We start from the raw sequence: 18,526 nt of genomic DNA, 5'->3' as shown, positions 1-18,526 counted from the left end.
CTGTCTCTGTGCTTTTTTTAACCCAGGAGAGCTGACATTAGAACAGCACCATCCAAAGAGGAACCTAATGCACATTACATCTGTAATTTTAATTTTTCTTGTGGCCACGTTAAAGAAGAAGAGAGACAGGTAAAATTAACTTCAACAATAATTTTATTTAACCCAAATGTGCAAAATATTACCATTTTAAACATAACCAACATAGAAACCTAGTAACAAGGTGTTTTACCTTTTTTAGTACTAAGTTATCAAAATTTGCTGTTTCACATTTTGGCACATCTCAACTTGGTCGACAGCTGTCCCCTGGTGTCTGGGGGGTACTGATTCCAGGAAAACCCCCACACCCAAAATCCACAGATGCTCAAGTCCCTTATATAAAAGGGCGTAGTGTTTGCATACAACCTATGCACATCCTCCAGTACTCTTCATATCATCTCGAGATGACTTATGACACCTAATAAAACTTCTGTCTGAAGAGCTGTACAAACAATGCAAACGCTGTGTAAATAGTCGCCATGGTGTGGAATTCTGCTTTGGGGCACCTTCTGGTTTTTTTTTTTTTTAATATTTTGGACCCACAGCTGGTTGAAACCGCATATGCGGGATGCTCAGGTGGAGGGAAGATTGCAATCACATTTTAAGAACTCAACAACCACAGGGGTGTCCAGTGGCTACCTCACTGGACAGCAAAGCTCTAGGACAATATTACATAGGTTCTGTCATTTAATTTTTTGTAATACTGGTCTTTCCCACCATTTGTTCCATCTCATACATGTACCTTTAATGCTTTTACCTAGATATCACAAAGGAATTACAAATTCTCTATGTCTTACTCTGGACTGGTATTCAACTCTCCCAAGTCTCAAATCAAACTCTTTTTTAGAGTTTAGTATCCAGCAAACAAACTAGGAACCCAGGAGTCATCTTCCACACGCTCCTCTCATTTATTTCCAGATTCTACACCTTGATGAGTCATACATTTCTCTCTAAAAATATCCCTCAAGTCCAGCCATTTCTGTTCAATTTCACAACTGCCACTTGACTCCAGAAATGACACCACCACCCCAGACTCCTCTCTACCACAAAGCCAGAGTGAATTTAAAAGCCAAATCTTACCAAAACTCACTCCCTCTCTCTCCCACTTAAAACATCTCCAGGAGCCTTGCTGCTCCCAGGATCCAGTCCCAAGCTGCTGGGTGTGGCCAGCTTGAGAGCTGCCAGCTTCCTCTCCAGCCCCGCCTTCTCTGTGGCCTTCTTTCAGTTCTGTGAAGGTCCATGCATCCCTTACCACTGACTACACACATTCTGAATGGCTTTCATCTACTTTTCCCTTTGGATATTAGATCAACTACCACATGCTTTAAAAAAAGCCTTCTATGATTTCCACAACAAAGTTGAACTTTGCTACTGATGGCTCCCACAGCACATGTACTGACAGCAGCTACAATTTTACTTTTGTTCACAATTACGTGACTCCTGGCTGTTGCTCCCATGAGCCTGTGAACACCATACGGGCAAGGATTACACATTTCGCTTTTCCTTTAGTCCTAGTGACCAGCACAAGGCTGAGGTCCTGGCAGACAGCAGGCTCACATACCTGATGTGGTGTGAAATGAATGAGCGGCTGTGAACATGTCTTTAAGTTTATGTCACCTTTCCTCTATTACTGGACCCTTGGGCTACTTTCAATGCGACACTGCTATGAACAGGACACAGAGATACTCACTTCAACATTATGTTTTTGATTATTTTCTTAAAATAGATTACAAGACAACACAAAAATTTACATCTCCCTAAAATTAATACATACAACTCCAATGAGAATCTCAAAGGTGTGTAAGATCAATTTATAATTTATGTGAAAAAATAAGTCCCTGAGAAAATTCAAGAAAATCAGAAAATGTTATCAGCATGGGAGAGACTTACTCCTCAGACATTTAAACTCACTATGAAACAAATGTATTACAACACGTTTGGGGCTGCCCCAGAGACAGACACGACAGAAGAGAAGGTCAGGAACAGGTCCTGATGGATGTGAGGAACTGATACGTGCCAGAGCCAGTGCTTTAAATCTCTGAGGCAGGATAACAGCTAATGAGTGCAATTTCTCAGAACTGGTCCTTTGTGTGGAAGAAAAACATGAACGCTGCCTTACATAATGCAGAAAAAGAATTCCAAATGGGATAAATCCTCTTGAAACTCTTAAGATAATCTAGTACGAAATACAAATAACCTCAAGAGATATGGAGAAATATTTTAAGCAAAATAGGGAACTCTGATGCCATAAATATATCATTTTTATATTAAAAAAAGTAAAAATAAAAACTTATATGATCATATGAGAACAAATACTTTTCACACATAATATTTAATAACTTGACAAATTCATGCTTTCATTCATTCAAATATGTGCCTAACACCTGCCATGTAAGAAGCTGTTTGAGGTCCTGGTAACTCAGCCGTGGGAGACGAAATCCTAGGATGAAACAGGCAATGAGCAATAAACACTTGACACATCAGATAGTAATAAACACAGTGAATATGGAACTCAGCTGAGAGCCAGTGGGTACAGAGGCATGGGAGCGCTCACATGACATCGCCAGAGGCCCAAAGGAAGTGGGGAAACGTATGCCAGGAATACATGAGCGCATGGAAAAGCCCCTCACGTGGGGTTGTCAGCTTGGGAGCAGCAATAAGGACAGTGGGCAAAACAGAGGGAGCAGCGCCTCATACCAGTCAGTGCCATCATCAGAAAGACAACCAGTGACAACAGTTGGGGAGGACGTGGAGGAAAGGGGGCCCTTAACGCACTGTTGGTAGAAGGGAAACTGGTGCAGCCACTATGGAAAAGAGTACGGAGCTTCCTCAAAAAATTAAAAACAGGACTACCACATGATCCAGCAATTCTATGCCTAGGTATTATCTGAAGGGGGAAAAAAAACACTAACTTGAAAAAATATATGTACCCCAACATTCACTGGAGCACTATTTACAACAGCTAAGATACAGAAGCAACCTAAGTGTCTGTCAACAGATGAAAGGATTCATAAAATGTGGTGTGTGTATACACACACACACACATATATGTAAACATATATAAATATATGTCGTGTCATTTTTGACAACACAGATGGAACTTGAGGGCGCTGTGCTAAGTGAAATAAGTCAGAGAAGGACACTGGATGATCTCACTCACATGTGCAATCTTTATAAAGAAAACAGCACCAATAGAGAGAATAGACTGGTGGTTGTCAGAGGCAGGAGGTGAGGAGTAGGCAAAAGGAATGAATGTGTCAAAAGACTCAAACACCTAGTTATAAAATAACTAAATCCTGCGGATGTGACATACGGCATAATAACTACAGTTAATTACACTGTGTTGTAAATCTGAAAGTTGCCAAGAGTAGACATTAAAAATTCTTATCACAAGAAAAGTAACTAGGCAATGACGAAAGTTAACCAGACTTACTAGATGATGAACTAGACTATTTCATATTATACAAGTACTGAATGATTATATTGTTCACCCGAAACTAGTGTAACATTATATGTCAATTTTCTCATTTAACCACAGTAAAAAAGAACAGAGTGAGCAGCAGAAGGGCCAGTGCCTACAGGGAGGCTGCATGCCTCACTGTAGGCCTCCAGCTTTGATTCTGAATGAGATGAGAGAAGCATCACAGGACGTGGAGCAGAGACCTGACCTGATTTGTATTTTACAAGGTTCACTTGGGCTGCTCTCTGGAGGAAAAAAAATAAACAGCAGCAAGCAGACCAATCCAGAGGCCACTGCAAGGAAGGGACAGTGGCTCTAAGTGGGGTGGCAGCGATGCAGGAGAGGAGGAGATCTAAGGAGATGCACCAAACACACCCAGGGGGAGAGTGGAGGGAAAGGGAGGTGTGGAGGTGAGAGACACAGGTCAGTTTCAGATGCTGTTAACCCTTAGGTGCCCAAATACAAAGGTTATACAGGCAGTTAGATGTGTGAGCCTGGACTCAGATAACAGCTCAAGTCTCAACAACAAAAACAAAATCAAAAGACAAAAGCTCAGAAGAGCACCTCACGTGTTGTAAGGTCTAATGGACAGCAGCAATTATGGCTGGTGAAAGATGGTACCAGTGTTGAAAGGCAGACAAAACTATATCATCCTTATTTTCAGAGAGGACAATGGCACCCCACTCCAGTACTCTTGCCTGGAGAATCCCATGGACGGAGGAGCCTGGTGGGCTGCAGTCGATGGGGTCGCGAAGAGTCGGACACGACTGAGCGACTTCACATTCAATTTCACTTTCATGCATTGGAGAGGGAAATGGCAACACACTTCGGTATTCTTGACTGGAGAAGCCCAGGGACGGTGGAGCCTGGTGGGCTGCCATCTATGGGGTCGCACAGAGTCAGACATGACCGAAATGACTTAGCAGTGGCAGCAGCAGCATCATTTTTATTCACACAGTGATGGAAGCCATGTTCGAGGGCAAACTAACAAGTCATTTCTCCTCCAAAGCCTGGAGGACATGTCAGTGATTATGCAGATGACATCATCTGACATAAGCACTCCTTCAGTTATCTTCTTTCAAGTCGCAGCGCTTTACCAAGCACCAGCCAAGTGTGAGTGTCTTTTTCTTCCCCCCTCAGAACACCTCAAAGAATGATTCAGACCAAGAGACAATCTAAATTATGACAAAGGTTTGGTCTTCTGATGTAACTCATCTAATTACGAAAGATACTCATATGGTCAGACGTCCATTTAGGAAGCTGACACGGAGACTTGGTCTCTAGCAGCTATCTCCACTCACCCACGCGCAAGAGCCTGAGGGCACAAACCCATGTGGCTTCAGGATCTCCCTGAGCTGAGCAGTTAAGACCGATCAGGGCTCATGGAAAATGCACTGTGCTTGCTGCTCTTCTCTGACAAGTGAAATTAAGTCAAAGGAGCTGGAGACCCACCATTCTGGCGGCAAGTTCATTTCCTACTAATAGGAAACCATTCCAGATGCCACCAATCCAAGGATCTCCCTCATAGCTCAGTTGGTAAAGAATCTGCCTGCAATGCAGGATACATGGGTTCAATTCCTGGGTTGGGAAGAAGACCTGGAGAAGGAAATGGCAACCCACTCCAGTATTCTCACCTGGAGAATCCCATGGACAGATGAGCCTGGAGGGCTACAGTCCACTGGGTCGCAAGAGTTACACACAACTTAGCGACTAAACCAGCACCACCAGATGTCACAACACACACACAAGTACAAATGGCATGATGTGACCAGGCCAGTCCACACTAGAGCCCACGGAAGCATCGCTGTAATACCAGGTTGTAATTAACCTGACCACCTCATTTGACAGTTTGGAAAAGCTTCACACAAAGACAAAGAAACAGGAAGAAAAGAGAAGGAAAAAGTCATTTCGTGGTGTTTAGTTTGTAAGAGTATGTCAGCCCATGCAACAGGATTCCACGTTCTGAAATAAACATACGTATGACAAATAGACTTGGCCCTTGTTATGCACCGAACTGTGTCCCACCCCACCCCCAAATTTATGTTAAAGCCCTAACCCTCAATGTGACTGTATTTGGAAATAATGCCCTTAAAAGGAGATAATAAAGGTTAGATGAGGTCATAAAAATTGGGCCCTAATTTACAGGGCTTCCCTGGTGGCTCAAATGGTAAAGAATCTGCCTATAATGCAGAAGAGACCAGGTTCAATCCCTGGGTGGGGAAGATCTCCTGGACACAGAAATGGCAACTCACTCCAGTATTCTTGCCTGGAGAATCCCATGGACAGAGAAGCCTTCTGGGCTAAAGTTCCCGGGGTCACAGAGTCGGACACGACTGAGTGACTAAGCACTAATACAATAGATAAGTTTCTATTGTTTAAGCCACTCAGTCTTATGAAATACAAGCTTCATGTACATTTATAACCCAGGCAATACTGGCTACCAGTTACAACCCTATTGAAGTCAGCAAACCCTGAGGACCTCTTTCCAAATGCCAACCACCCCTACAGGCTGCTTGCAGCTCCTCAGCCCGCCCCAGGCAAGCCTGCTCCAGTGGTCTCTCCATTTTGGCAATATCACCTCAGTTTTCACAAAACCTCACATAATAAAGTTCACTTATTGCTCAAAGTCAAAACCCATTTCAAGATAAATTTTAAGTTTAAAACCCAATGACAACAATTTATAGAAAAACCAAAATCTAGTATTTCTAAAACTCCTGGAAGGTGTAGAACCTTTTAAGCTGAAAACGTAAGCACCTACAAAGGAAAATGTAAACAGATCTAATTACCTGTGAAGCTTTAATTCTGGTAATTTAAAGATAAAAAGCAAATGAGATAGAGAAAATATTTGCATACATAAAACATGAATACGTTTAAGATATAACATATGAAAAGCTATTGGAATCACTGTGAACATCCCCACTTGAGAAGAGGACAGTTAAAAGGAATTCACAGAAACTTTAATAATAATGTAAACTAAAGTAAATTAGGTACCTTTTTTAATTCAAAAAAAATCAAGAAAACATTTACTTTTTGAGGAAGTTGTCACTAATTTTTCAAATAGCATAAAGGATTTTATTTAAGTTTCTTGACATTTTTTGGCCAATGCCTCTGGGCCATTAATACATTTTTTTTCATGAAAACATCAATATGACATGTTCAGCTTTATAAATGCTGAAATAAATCAAGCTCAATAAAATAAAGAAAGAGGAAAATGAAACTGAAGGTACTGACGGAACCAACAAGTGTGGCAACGACAGAGACACACTGACAGCTTATGGACGTCGGCACTCAGTGTCTCAGGTAGGACTGCCACCCTTCAAGACCTTTCAATTGCAGCACCTGGACCATCTCAGGAGCTACATAAATACATGTGTGATTGAATGATAAATACACTGTGTTCTCGTTTCCTGAATGAAGCAATCCCTAGACAGCCAAACAACTAAGGCACCCGTCACGCATGTGGGCCAGCAGACGCCACAACCAGACGGAAGAGTGATGGTACCTTCACTGTCCTCGGGGTTCTCCTCTTCGTTAGAGGCTTCAATGTCCTCGTCCTCCTGTGCTGAGACGGTGGAGGCCACGCTTTCACACTGAGACACGTCTCGCTCTTCACGGGGCTTCCGTGAGGCCTAGAAGAGTAAAAATACTGTTACTTGAGATTTATATAACTGAAAGGAAAGAAGCAAGCCTTCTCACAGCTGAGGTGAGGCAGAAGGCATACACTAGACCAGCAGCTGCCTGTCCGACAGGCACCCTGGCTCGGGGGCAGGGAGTCCCCTCAGGGACCACTAACAGGCCTTGTGTGCAGATGGATCACTTTTATCAAAATGATCAAAAGTCACATCCAAACCATTTTTGGAACTACTTATCACTCTACATGGACAAACAGCCAAAGCCTGAAAGACTCCTGTTCTTCTCCCCCTCCAAAAAATGTTATTTTTCTAATAAAAATAACATATACATTTATTTTCTAATAAAAATAATGTCATGGAATGTGGAAGATAGAAAATTATGTTAAGAAAAATAAAAATTGCTCATAATGCTAGCAGCTAGAGAGTCTCATCAGAAAAGTCTTTGAGTAGTGTGAAGATGTTAAGCTCATGGTGAGAGAGACACATTTACCAAAATTTTAATTTTTGCCTAAAAGCTGGAAATTTAAAAATGGCAACCAGTATTAATGGATGTTTTCTTTCAAGACAGGCGCATTCATTTTCAAGAAAATGTCTGCAAACTTTTCAGGTCTGAAAAGAGTAGTTTTTCTGTCATTCTTAATTAAAAATGACACTGGATGACAAAGGTGAGGTTTGTTTAGCTTGGAGCTCAAACAACCCAAGTGTGCGTTTCGTTGAGTGCTACCCTGGCCCAAGACAGTGCAGAAGGCTCTCTGCCCTGCCCATCATCATATAGACATGTGTGCAAGACTCAAGGTTTACCAAAGCCAAGTTTTATTTGCTTCACCAAGGACACTAACTGAAACTGCTGTTTTACAAAAACAAAGCTGCAACTGCCTGGAGATGAAGAGTGCACTGAGCTTGGCGGTGCCACCAGAGGCCACACTAAGGTACCAGCACTCTCACTCACAGCTTCTCGGACCCCATGGATGCAAATGTCCACATAGTGGGAAAGGGAACATCTTAATATTCTTAGGAAAACAAAATATTCATGGAGCCCTCAAAGGGCTCTGCAGACTCTGTGAACACTGGGATTTCCTTGTTAACGCATTTTCAATAATCTCTAATAATGTTTAAATAATTTTTTCTGTAACACTTCAAAACTTGCTGGTTTTTAGTCTTTACCCCATCGAGTCTCTGAGAAAAAGTCTTTTTTCATAAGCCAGATCAACTCATTCACTATGGTCAACAGAACTCTGAAGTTTTCAATTCAAACTCCAAAATGAGTATGTTTTTCAAATCCACTTTACAGTAATTCAAAAGTACTGCACTGCCATTACTACTAACAGAAATTTTACTCTTTGGGTAATAAACAGAGTCAACTTGTGCCAAGAAACTAGCATAGCCTTTATAGGTAAGGCTACAAAAAAGTTTTCTTCAAAACCAATCTTTGAAGCGCAAAAAATACCCAAAAAAAACAGTAAGTAAAAGATTCACCACCTCTGATATACTCACTTTCTGTTTATGCTGCTGCAAAAGGTTGTCAAGATTGTGCCTCCGTTTATAGTTAAAATAGAAGTTTTTACATTGGGCTTCACTTTTAGTTCCCACCATCTTGGCAATGGCTGCCCAGTTACGACCATGTTCCACTAGACCTGAATTTTAAAAACAAACCAAACATTAACTTAATAGTCACCTGATACAACAAGCAAGAAAAATAATACAGTACCCCTAATCCTTGCACTCACCATCATTAACACTGTGTTTTCAGTTATTTATTGATACAGTTCAATGCTTACTGAAATGTGATTGACACAAACTCATTAACAGCTCTATTTTTCTATCCAAAGTTCAAACATGCTCAATATTGGAAGAATGTGACCCTGTCCTTGCTGTGTTATCTCCCAGAGGACCAGGACAATGCAGACACACAGGGAGAGCCCAGACACTGTCAACTGCGTGGTTAGGTACTTCTAGATCCTGGGGAACACTGTATCAGCACAAAGTTAATAAGGCAATCAAATGTGAGTAATTAACACCAAGTAAAGACACATACTTGAGGCTCCAGGTATAATCAACATGTCCCCAGTCCATTTGCAATCAAGGATCCCCTCGAAAATATCAACCAGGTTTTCTTAAACCTTCTATAATACAATGCATCACAGGAACCTATGCAATCTGACTTCCTTCCAACAAATGACACACATATATGGCACACAGAAACATATGTGCACGAAATATGGGCATATAAACGCATAAACACAGAGATGTACATTAGACATAGGTGTATCCAAACAGGAATTTCTAGTGCAAATTCAACAATTGGTGGGGAAAACATCAACTTTTCAAGGTTAACACCAGTAGATTCCTTCACAGTGAAAACTGAAGACCACCTCCAGATTCTGCCAGCGTATGACAAAAGCTGAGAGGAAGGGGCATGAGCAGTTGGGTGTGGGGATGTGCCTCTGACCAGACCACGCTGTGACCGCATGGGCATCCATTTACTGCGCTGTGACAGTCAGATGACAGCAATCCATATACAACCGTCACAGCAAACACACCTCAAATAAAAATACTCTGAGGACAGAACACTCTAAACTGCTGTATTTTTTACATGATTCTTAAATGTGTTACTCATTACCAGCTAAACAGAAAATAAATCTGAAATGTGTCACTAAAAGGTCAAGCTATTTGCAATAATTTCTCTTTGGAACTGCAAGGTAAATCCTTAACCCTCAAAAGAATTGGCTAAATTTTCTCAAAATAATTTTACTTAGAAAGTAATTTATTTATAAACCAATTATTTATCCTTTTAGAAATTTTAGCTAATTTCAAACTGTATGACCTGTACTTTATACAGGTCATTTATAAGCAAGAAGAGAACACAAGACCCATAGTGTTCCAGAGTAAAATGAAGGCCATGTGCTACATAAGTGTCAGAAGCAGAACTCAATCCTTCATCTGTCTGGCTGCAAAGTCCATGCTCTCATCTCTGAATCACAGCACAATTTCTTAGCAGTTGGTAATCAAACTTAAGCCTTACTAACTGCAAAATGAGGAAACAGTTATCATTCTATTAAATGCAACTTTTAAATAAGAGACTTTTTATATCAAATACCTTCTAAAACAACATTAATTGCATTTAATCACAACTCTTCTGTAAAACTGAAAGTAGCTCACCTGCTCTGTAACAAGACATTCAAAATAAAATGAGAGAGAATGTTAAATCCCTCAGAAGTGGGTCCCTCAAACAAGACACACTGGGGTACCTTACAAAGCAGGATACCGTCAAAAAGACCTTCTAAGTGTACTTCTAAATTCTGCTTCCACTGTGGAAGAACTTTTTTTTAATTAAAAATAAATTAGTTCTCTGTCACTCATTACTAATAACCCTAAAAACAAACAAAAACAAACCCAAAGAACCTGAACTACTATCATTTACCTTTTTTAGCAACTTCCATTTCTTCTTCTGTCCATCGAGAGGTTTCTACAGGTTCCGTAGAAACTGAAACAAAGGTAGAACTCAGTAAGTCAGAGAAAAATCATCCATAGATTATACAGCACCAAGCTGTAATCTGTTAACTCCAAACACACCTCTAAACTCTCACCAGTTATCTTTCTAAAGCACCAATCTAATTACAATACTCATCTATTTAAAAATCTTTGTTTTGTAAGCAAAGCAGGATATAGTCAAAACAAAGCCCACCATGATCTGCCTCCATCCGCCTGTCTAAATTACTTCCTTCATTTTATCCTTGTCATTCCCAGAACTTGTACTTTCTTCATATCAATACTTCATGTAATGATAAACTTGGTACCACTGAGCCACCAGTGACAGGACTCGTCATAAATATGATCCTTTTATAAACTAATGAAGATAGTCCCTAATAAGAGAGAAAAATGCCTATGCTTAGACCCAGTATTTCATTGTCTAAGAATTTATTCCTATGAAAGTTAATTTAACAGAAAGAAAATGCCATGTGAATAAAGTTTTTTTCATTACAGTGCCATCTATGTTAGCTTTAAAGGGGGAAGAGATAGCCAACATCTCACAGCTGTCAAAAGTGAAAATAAAGATCACTCAGAAATTAGAAAACATTCATAACAAGTGCCCAGTTGAAACCTCAGAAAACAAGGTGCCACACACACTAGGATCACACCTAAGTTCAAAGGAAACCCACGGTCTTAAGGTAGTGAGATCAGGGCTGGTGCTCTTTTTCAGAAGACTTTGATATTACAGTCTAACAAATGTAAACGTCAGAGTTTCAGATCAGGATTTCTAGGCTGCCCGTATCAGACGTCCCTCCTGCTGTACCCCAGCACTGAAACAGAACCCCAACAAAATTGTGGCCCATTCGCTCCAGCCCTGTCCACTCACTGGGCTCTGGCGGTGGTGGCAGAGGTGGCGGGGGCTCCTCAGTGGCCGCCGCCGCAGCAGCACTGGCTGCCGCAGCCTCACTGGTCATGGACCTGGTGATCCGGCCCTTCCGACGGCCCTGGCTATTGGCGGTCTTCCGGCCCCGGGGTGTGGCCTGCTCTCTCTCCTCAGTTTCTTCTGCTGTCCCCTCTGTCTTATCCTTTTCCTTGGTATTTTCTCTAGAAACAGTGGCCAAAGAACATTTTGTGTGATTTAAAAGTATACATACACCAAAAAGATTAAAGCTTTGAAAATTCTTCAAACAGAAACGGAACTCCCCCCAATCCCCAAACTCTCAGTTACCTGGAATAACCAACCACTTGGGCTTCTCATCAACACAAACTCAATCCATCCAAAGACATGCCCACCCTCCCTCCCTGCTTCCTGCTCCCTCGGCCCCAACTACCTGTTGTTGACAGAACCAGCACACTCCCCATCACCCAGTTGACAGACCTGACTGCGCCTGCAGCTCTCTCCCGTACTCGTCACTCCCCGTCAGTGAACCCTGCAACTCACTAACATTTCTCCCACCACCTGTGTTTCTATCACCACTGCCCATGTCCAGAGCCCCAGCAGCCCAGCCTCAGCCTTTCACGCCTGCTTGCTTGCCTCCCACCTCTCCGTTCATCCTAAACTGCTCACAGAGCCACATTCTAGTGGAAGAGCTGTGGCAGGAAACCACTTCAGCCATGCTAAGCCTACCTATTCCCAAACAGAGCCACACCGCTCCCTGAGTGAAGTCCACATTTGAGATTTCTTTAAGGCTTTACATATCGAACCCCAACCTCCTTCTACTTTTCTCCTGAGGCGTCTGATGTCCCAGTCTAATGAAACCACTGTCTGCCATTTCCCAAGGAGGCCTATCCATCCACACTACACCCTCTATTGTACCCACATTGACCACTAGCTCCTGCATGAAGTCCTCTAGACTAAGCAGGTGGAAGAAAAGCTCTTCTCAGTCTCCCAGCTTCTGCACATGCCTTCCAGGCCATTTTCTTCTCCTCCCACTTGGATCTTGCCTAATTCCCCTCCTGGCCTATAAACTGCCCGATAAGAGCACACGTCATGTAGGTCTCTGCACCCTCCAGAAGACTGAGCTCTCAGAGCAGTGTATGAGCACTCATTAAACAAACCAGGGATTTTAAGAACAAAGTCAAAACGAGATGTGGCAGTAACTTATGAACACTTATGAGTAACTTATAACCACTGACAATGTGGTGAGGACAAATGTTTTATCTGAATAAGTAAAAAAAAACAAACTATAGGTTTCATCTTCCTAAAGTACAAAACTAGAATGGGATGAGTATCCAACACTTTAAAAACCATGACAAATGATTCAGGCTGCTTTAACTGCCTCAAAATCAGACAAACCTTCAGTATTTCCAAGAAGATTAGAGAAATAACAAAATAAATATTAAAAAGAAATGAACAACTACACAAGCAACAACTACTGTGTATTATTTAGTCCATCCCTTCTGAAACATACTAGGTCATATCTGGCAAGTAAGTCCATCAATCCAAAAGTTATACTTACTAGAATATTCCACCCCTTAATTATGTCAAATAACTACTAGGTGACAAAGCACATATCCCATTGATTTTTCTAAAATCTAAACTTTTATACCTTCAATAGATTCAATCTCATTATTTTCAAATAACAATAATATTTAACTAACTCACTTAGAGTCCTCCTTTTCATCTTTTTCTTCTTCATCTTTCTTTTCCTCCTCTTTTTTTTCTGTTTTTTCTGCTTTATCCTCTTCCTTTTCTTCTACTTTTTCTTCTTGTGAGGGTCGGGCAATTTGCTGCTAGAATGAACCATCATTTGTAAAGTTGGAAAGTGAAAAGAAATAGCTCCTCAAATTGTAATGATAATAAATATCTATGCAACAAATTAAACTTATTAATGAATCCTCCACAATGTAACTAGGGCTCATGTATTAAAAATCAGCTGAAAGCTCTTTAATGTAGTCTGTATGTATTGCTTACAAGGGTACACACACACAAATGCTCCTTGTGTTTGGATCCAGAGAGGTGACAATGTTAGGATTCCACTTAGAAATCTGATGTTGATACTCTAATTCCAACATCAAATCCGTCACTTAAACATTTCAATTCTGCTGTGAAATTTGATAAACTATAATTTATCAAACCATTGCCCCTAGTATTAGATATTTAATATGTTGCCAATTTTTTCATCATTATGGATAATACTACAAGAAACCTCTTTATGTTGTTTGTCTTTGGGGGAAACATTCTTTGCCAGAATAGTAGACAGTCGTGGTCATTATCAAGAATGAAGCAATTTAGAAAAATACTATGGATACAACAAAATGAAAAGTAAACATTCAAATTTATCTAAGCTATAATTACAACTAAGTGACTGTAAATACTCATATAACAAAGACTAGGAGAGATAAGATATAGACCCTTATATCTCTGATGTCTCAACTACTAGAATTGTGACTCTGAGAGAAAGTAAAATTAAGTTTGTATTGAGTTCTATTACATTTGTTTATTGAAGAAATCCAACGGCCTAACTGAACAGGACCATCCCAGGCATAGTACCTCTTTCCAGTCTCTGCCCCTTCCCACAGGGTGTGTGCTCAGGCTACCCTCAGCACACCCAACATTTTCATCCCTTTGCCCAGAACAAAGCAAAACTTTCCTTAATTTTTGATGGAATCTCAAAGTCTTTTACTGACTCCCCAAAACTACCATTAGCTTTTTCCTTAAGATAATTTCTCTTCAGTCTTCTCCAGAAAATGTCCTACACTATGCCTTCTTCTAAACCAGGTGGAAAGAAGAATCAGAACCCGTCTTCTTCCCGACCGCCCCTTCTAGAACACTGTTCAACCATGGTGTTTAAAATCTTTTTACAAATTTCACAAAGTCTACCTATGACACCTTTCTTCATCATTTAGTGTTAAGGACTGACTCAAAGTCTCCCAGGAACACAGAGATGACTTTATCACATGGCTCATTAGGCCTTGTCATTATTCTTCAGATTCAAGATGCTAGTCACTGCCTTTTCTATCAACATGATATCCTGCATGTGAAATACTTTCAGGTCATGCCCATCAAAACCTCCCACAGGGCATCACCACCACCATCTTCAGTGGGCATGCGTCACCTCCAGGACTCTGTGATCTACTCACATGCCGCCCCCGCCGCACCCCACCTTTCCACTGTTGCCAGTCCTGCTTTCTGTCCTCATGATCTTGATTCTATGAAATTTCCACAATTCATCAAGAATGGAATCCACTCTTTCACTCTGGCCCTTTGGCTAGACTGTTTCACTATTACAACTCCCTGCTGGCCTTATCTGACCTTCACAGCTTCACACCCTTCTAATTGCAAGTTTCATTTTCTTTTGCGTATGCATTATCACCTTAGAGAAAACTAAGAAATTGGGAAGATTTTCAAATGCATACTCTCCAGTTGTGATTAGTTCTGCTTTACAACTGGGAATGTTTCATTTACCCCGACTCATGAGTGCGCCACAGTGGTCACAACACCTGTTTCAAATGGCTAGTAACCTTACCCTGCACCCCACAAAGGTAGTATTCATCTGTCATCTGAACCAACAAGATGGCACACCAATGACAAAGTCAGCCGTCTGCCTAGCAAGTGGGCTGCATAACCCAGAAACAGTTTACAGCCCCGAGAAGTCATGGGGAGGTGTCAACTCAGCTAAGACAAGGAAAGAGGTCCACTGTCCTCAGGTCTGAACAACACATGTAACTGTATTGCCCCAATACTCTTCTGCCCCTAATACCAACCAGGGTTTTCAGGTAAGCAAACACCCCCACATGCCCTGCTGCCTGAAACCAGCCCACAGCAGAACCTTACAAGCAAGGGGACATCTGTGCTCTGCACACACTACCCACCAATGCCCCTCACTTACTAGGATCTCAGTCCTGGCCCCTCACCCCAGTTGCAGTTTCCCCAACCTCCAGCAGCCTTTACACAGCTGACTCCTCAAATGCTCTATACTTTTCTTGACCAAAAAACACTGCTTCTGAAGTCTGTGAGACCACATCCCAAGAGGTGGCATTGCTCTGGAGGAGACAATGACCCAGAACACACAAGACACTTCTGACCACACATCATGAGGGAACTTGTATCTGGAGATCAGCGTGACCAGGGAAGGCAGGTGGGGGCTGTGGAGAACAAAGAACTTCAGAGCACTCATGACAGCAGTAGAGCCGCTGTGTCCACAGGCGCCACTGTCCTATGAGTGGTCTCAGGGCATGTGGCACACAGAGGAGCAGGAGGGAGCTGTGGAGGCAGCTGACCAGCTATTCGAAGGAAAAGAGCTTCTAAAGTTCTGAACTGCCACTGTGAAAACACATACTGTACTACATTAGACACAATCTTCTGACATCAAGTGCTTCAACCCCAGAATTGAAGCTAACCTGAAACAATCATTTCCAAGTATTTTAGCAAACAACCCTTGACTCTGTAGTCACCTTACTCTACCTGTCCCCTTCACAGACCAAAGGACTGGAAAGGGTGGTGTATTCATTAAGATATCACAGTGCTTGTATTTAATTATATTACAATTGTTAACTCTGACATGCACCATTTCAATAGCATGAAAATATAAAACTTCTCATTAATTTTGGTATGCCAGAAACTTAAAATGCATTCAAAATAGAAAATGCAACACATTAAATATAGATTAACTTCAAAATAATCAAAGCATGTTCATAACATTCTAATTAATTTGATAGAAAGATCAATTCCTAAAGTATAATTACAGAGAAAGCCCCTATTATAAAATTTTTCATCTTTGTATTCCACCAACCTTGAAATAGCTTCCATACAATAATGAAACATACCTGGTTTCTCCCTCTGCGTTTTCCGTAGTTCCTTCTTACTAGGGCTTTATAATTCTCATTTTTCTTGGTTAAGTAGTAATATAAAACACAATCGGGAACGCTCTATAAAAAAAATTGAGGATCCAATGAGATTGAATTTTTTAAAAAATCAAGTAACATCTTCAGGGAAAATCTCTAGTGTTCTCAAAATATAAACTGGAGAAACACAAATGGCTAACTCTTTAAGGCATATCTAGGCTGTAAAATATACATATATATAGTATCTACTGTTTTGATGGACAATTACAGAAGTCTTAACACAGATTATGTAAAAGATACCAGGAACTATCAGAAGCATTCAAGCACTTTCCTATTAACCAGTAACTAAGTCCTCTTTCTTCCTCTATATAAGTAAATATTCAAAATGTCTCTTTAAATATTTTGTTCATAAACCCAACATCCAATAATACATTGTGGAACAAATTCAGGGAAAATCAGGACTCTGAAATTTTAATTAGAAGTTTAATTGATGTTCAGAAAAACACTGTAACCTGTGTGTTTTTAGGGAAACACAGTATCAGGCCATTTTCATTAACCATGAAAATTAGTCTGTGTTGTGCTTAGAATCATCATATGATTGTAAACACCACTATATTATTCACATAAGAATCTTTTCTGTGTCAAGCCCTTTGCAAAAACTCAAACTACTTCTGTGCTTTAGCACACAAAACCTTCAAAGCAGCAACCAACCCAAATCTATCAATAATCTCAGTGTAAACCATTTCCTACCTTCCTTTCCAAGTAAGATGCAATCAGTCCAAAGTTTTTTGGGTGCTGGATAAACCTGAGTAAAAGAAAAACAACACACACACACACACTTTAACAACTTAAAGAGGTGGGGGAAGCCCTTGGGAATACAAATATAATGTAGACTAATTCCTAGTGACTCCTAAGGGCCAATGTCCTCTTAAAGGGCACAGATTCCTGGGAACAGTCCACCAGGAACTGACTGGATTGGGATACAGTATTGCACAGATATCTGTAACTTTCAAATGCACCCCCAGTGATTCTGACACCACTCAGGTTTGGGTACCACTCTTAAAATGCCTCCACAACTCTGTTCTAAGCTGGTACCTACATTTCCAGCTATAAATTTACAAGAAGGTTGCATCCTATCTGTCTTCTCTGCCTCCCACGTTATTCAAATGCCAAAATGGGGCCATGTTTTGGGGAAAACAGTTCAATTTACAAGTAAATGCCAATACTTTTCACTAACTCATATAAACTTCTATTAGAGAATAATTTAAAATTTAAATTACTTGTCTTTAAAGATCTCCTTCTCATGGTCAGTCCAAACATTCATGAACTGCCTATCTTTATAAACCTTCATAGGGTCCTCCATGAGCCCATTCATGTTAATGAACTTGACCCGTCTCTGTTCAGCATCAAACATCATAGGTGGGATCACAGAGAGCTGTCGCATTTGTTTCTCATTATTCTGAAGGAAAACAAAGAAGAAATGCAATGTACATAGAATTAAACTTAAAGAGGGCCACAGAATGACTATCTTAACAGACACTGAAACACCACATATGCACTTTAATGACAACGGCAGTGGTACCATAACATCTAACATATGATCATTATATACGGATCTAATAAATACTCATTGTACGAATAACAGAGGCAGAGAGGCAGAAAGTACATGTACTTTTTTAAATCCACCACTACAATGTGAGAAGAGTTCTTTCCTTAAACGCAGCAGATACTTCAGCTAATGGATCTTAGACCTAAAGGACACACAATGATGTCAGATCACTGAAGTAATGACCTTATGAAGCACTTATTAACACTAATATTGCCTCATTTTAAAAAGTCTCAACATCATTTTATAGAATAATAAAATAGAAAAATACAGACAGGAACCACAATCTTAAGGTCATTGATTTTAAATTAACTAAACTTACTGAAGTATCAAACACTTCTTGCTACTCTTGCATAATCTTTCCACTGCAAATTTAAGACTATCATCCTTCAAATTTCAACTAAAACTTGGTTTCAGTTATATAATTTATCTTCCCAAAGCTTAAGTCAGTAAGTTTATAAGCACAAACTTCAGTGAGAAAACCTGTACCAAAAATTATAACTACTGACCCCAACACAAGGCTAGGTCTTCTTC

General features: G+C 40.5%; 1 protein-coding gene across 1 annotated transcript in view; it reads right to left on the bottom strand.

Moving 5' to 3' along the window:
* The window catches only part of NCOR1 (nuclear receptor corepressor 1), a 113,944-nt gene that overhangs the window by 44,382 nt on the left and 51,036 nt on the right, over positions 1-18,526 (bottom strand). Inside the window, exons 12-19 of the mRNA XM_068979138.1 lie at positions 17,667-17,845; positions 17,137-17,191; positions 16,369-16,470; positions 13,205-13,329; positions 11,486-11,703; positions 10,550-10,612; positions 8,623-8,762; positions 6,999-7,125 (exon numbers count right to left, since the gene is read on the bottom strand). Of these exons, the coding sequence (XP_068835239.1) occupies positions 6,999-7,125; positions 8,623-8,762; positions 10,550-10,612; positions 11,486-11,703; positions 13,205-13,329; positions 16,369-16,470; positions 17,137-17,191; positions 17,667-17,845 (1,009 nt within the window). The remainder of the gene's footprint in view (positions 1-6,998; positions 7,126-8,622; positions 8,763-10,549; positions 10,613-11,485; positions 11,704-13,204; positions 13,330-16,368; positions 16,471-17,136; positions 17,192-17,666; positions 17,846-18,526) is intronic.

Source organism: Capricornis sumatraensis, chromosome 8, assembly GCF_032405125.1.
Source record: "Capricornis sumatraensis isolate serow.1 chromosome 8, serow.2, whole genome shotgun sequence".
In the NCBI taxonomy this organism is placed as follows: domain Eukaryota; kingdom Metazoa; phylum Chordata; class Mammalia; order Artiodactyla; family Bovidae; genus Capricornis; species Capricornis sumatraensis.
Note: the sequence above shows the minus strand (reverse complement) of the source record. Positions and strands in the feature narration are given on the sequence as shown.